General features: G+C 42.4%; 1 protein-coding gene across 1 annotated transcript in view; it reads left to right on the forward strand.

The window, feature by feature from the left end:
- The first annotated feature begins 1,001 nt into the window (after positions 1 to 1,001).
- Positions 1,002 to 2,500, forward strand: part of dpysl3 (dihydropyrimidinase like 3) — a 23,910-nt gene continuing 22,411 nt past the window's right edge. The window contains exon 1 of the mRNA XM_043221002.1: positions 1,002 to 1,151. Within this exon, the coding sequence (XP_043076937.1) occupies positions 1,113 to 1,151 (39 nt within the window). The 5' untranslated portion in view covers positions 1,002 to 1,112. The remainder of the gene's footprint in view (positions 1,152 to 2,500) is intronic.

Genomic DNA, 2,500 nt, shown 5'->3' on the forward strand with positions numbered 1-2,500 from the left:
TTTGAACGCATTCCAGACAACAGAACACCGCCGAAGCAGCTAACAAGCTTTGTAGAGACTTAATAGGATTGCGGGAGACTTATTTTAAAAACCCCTTTGTGAGAAAGAAGTGTGTGTGATTTTACTGAACATGCGCTTGTACTGTACTTCAAAGTATATTTAAAAAATGCAGATTTTATAATAGAAATAAATATAAATGATTAAACATACTAGACATAAAACAATGAAATAAACATACTAGAAATTAGCTTACACTACAGTAAATTTTAGTTTGTCGTCGGGGCCTACTTTCAACATCACATTTTCTTTAAATGCATCTATTGCATAAATGTGCACTATAATCCATTTTAATTGAATTCTGGCATTCAGTTAAAGCGCATTACTTATATTAAAAAGCATGTGGAAGTAGGCGTGTGCAAAGCAGATATTATTGTGTTCATTTATCCTGATTGTGATAAGTGCCTCTGTTTCCACGGGTGAGAGAAAAGATGTAAAGGAAACCAAAAACAACAAGAAAGAAGTCACTGTTGTCACCAATTCATCCCATTGACATCCGATTCATTGACAAATGATTCTTTGGAGTCGGTTCTTTGAAATGAAACCGGTTCGTGCATCGCTCCCAAAGTAATTAAGGTTGAGCTGGTTGAATAAATGAGCCTAAATCATCACGTTGTTAGCCTTTATACTGTTTCGGGTGAAAATAATGCGATAATCACTAAATTAATATAGACTATCCTTCTCACTCTGTTTTTAACTTACAGTGAGCTTTTATTATTAGCTTTTACTGTGCTGTCCAAATACATTCCATGACTTTAAAATATAATAAATATTTATTAAAACGACTTCAGGGTATCCCACTCGTCATGCGTGAACGTGAATGAATATTTGAACCGGTTCAGTATCAAGAACCGTTCGAGAGAACCGATTCGAATGAACGAGTCGGACGTTCGGAGCCTGGCTTTAGCGCCGCCTGGAGGCTAACATCCCTCACGACGCCCGGCTGGACACGGAGGGAGGAGCCCGACAGAAGAGACAATCAAGTCCAGTGTGCGCAACCACTAACATCAGCAAAAGAACAGAATAAAGACATCTGCGTCGACCGAGATCAAACCATGTCTTACCAGGGCAAAAAGAATATCCCAAAGATCACTGTAAGTCCACGCCTTTATATTCGTATTTGAATGCGTGTTTTCTTTTTTGATCTGGACGTTTGCAACAAAAGCTGTAGCGGGAGTAAATGCCAGGCGTGTCAGGGAACGCTGGGTTAAACTGATAGTGAGGAATTCGGAAGTGCAATAAAATGCCTAAATAATTACGCCGCAAAAATGATGCATCATTTCCAGCGTTATACCGATACCTTTTTTCGAACACCGTAGGGGAGAAAAAAGCAAATGTTGTGCCGAGTCCGAGCCGGTGTACTGCAGCAAGAAAATCACGCCCATAACGGAGCGTGCTGCACACTATACATGCGGCAGCGCCCGGTGACCTCGGGAGGCTTTTCACCGGGGTCCGCGGAGCTCGAGCGCGCGGGCGTGCGGCTTCGGGAGCGCTTTTTTTTTACGGGCGTTGCGCTTTTCACGGGGATGTTCTTTGTCTCGGATCCTCATGGTGCTGATGCTGTTAGACTGCGCAGCCCGGTCGCGCGTTTCGCGCAGCAGCCTGTTATTTGCGCTTCGGTGTCGTGATTAGGAAAACGCGCACCCATCGCGCAAGAGACCGTCAATTTTTTTTTAAAAAAGCGGGTGTTAGTGAGGAGCGTTGTGTGTCGGAGATGAGAGGGGAGCTGAGGTGTGGTTTTCTCTTTCTCTCACCGACGCTGCTGCTGTCAGATGCTCTGGACATCAATATTATTGTTCAGCGCTGACCTACCCAAAAGAGCCATCCATCTCTGCGCATTAGCATCAGGCCCGCAGACCTGTCTGAATCCTCGGGGCTGTCGCTTAACACAGACGACCATTTAGTTTCCTCCAGCCCAGTTAGGAAAAACTAGCCAAAATCGCCTTTACAAGACCACCAGAGGCTTTAAAAGCACTTATGCACCTTGTATATTTAGACTTACTAGATATTATATTACTATTAAAACCCTTTCTGGTATGTTTTCGTGATACATTGGTAACTATTTGTGTGTGTGTTCATTTTTTAAATTTCTATCTTATTTGATTGTATTTTTTTGCACCTTTGAGTCATTGTAACCAATCACAGATCGCGAGTTTGCCCGCCCCCTTTTGATTGACAGGAAATAATGAGCTCCCATTGGCTGTTTTTAAATAATCGGCAGCTGTCCGATATCGCAGAAAAAAACTGCTAGTTATATTGAACTTTATGCAATTCAGTGCATAGAAATGTTAGTAAGCGTGTTTGTAAACGGCTGTATAAAGCCGTGCCATTGATTCAGGATGCCATGAATAATCTAAACAGCCATCCACTTAAGTGCACTACTTAAAAGTTACTGCCCAGGATGCTTACGGCGTCATAGTGCAGTGCCAGATAATACATTAAT

Source organism: Puntigrus tetrazona, chromosome 21, assembly GCF_018831695.1.
Source record: "Puntigrus tetrazona isolate hp1 chromosome 21, ASM1883169v1, whole genome shotgun sequence".
In the NCBI taxonomy this organism is placed as follows: Eukaryota; Metazoa; Chordata; class Actinopteri; order Cypriniformes; family Cyprinidae; genus Puntigrus; species Puntigrus tetrazona.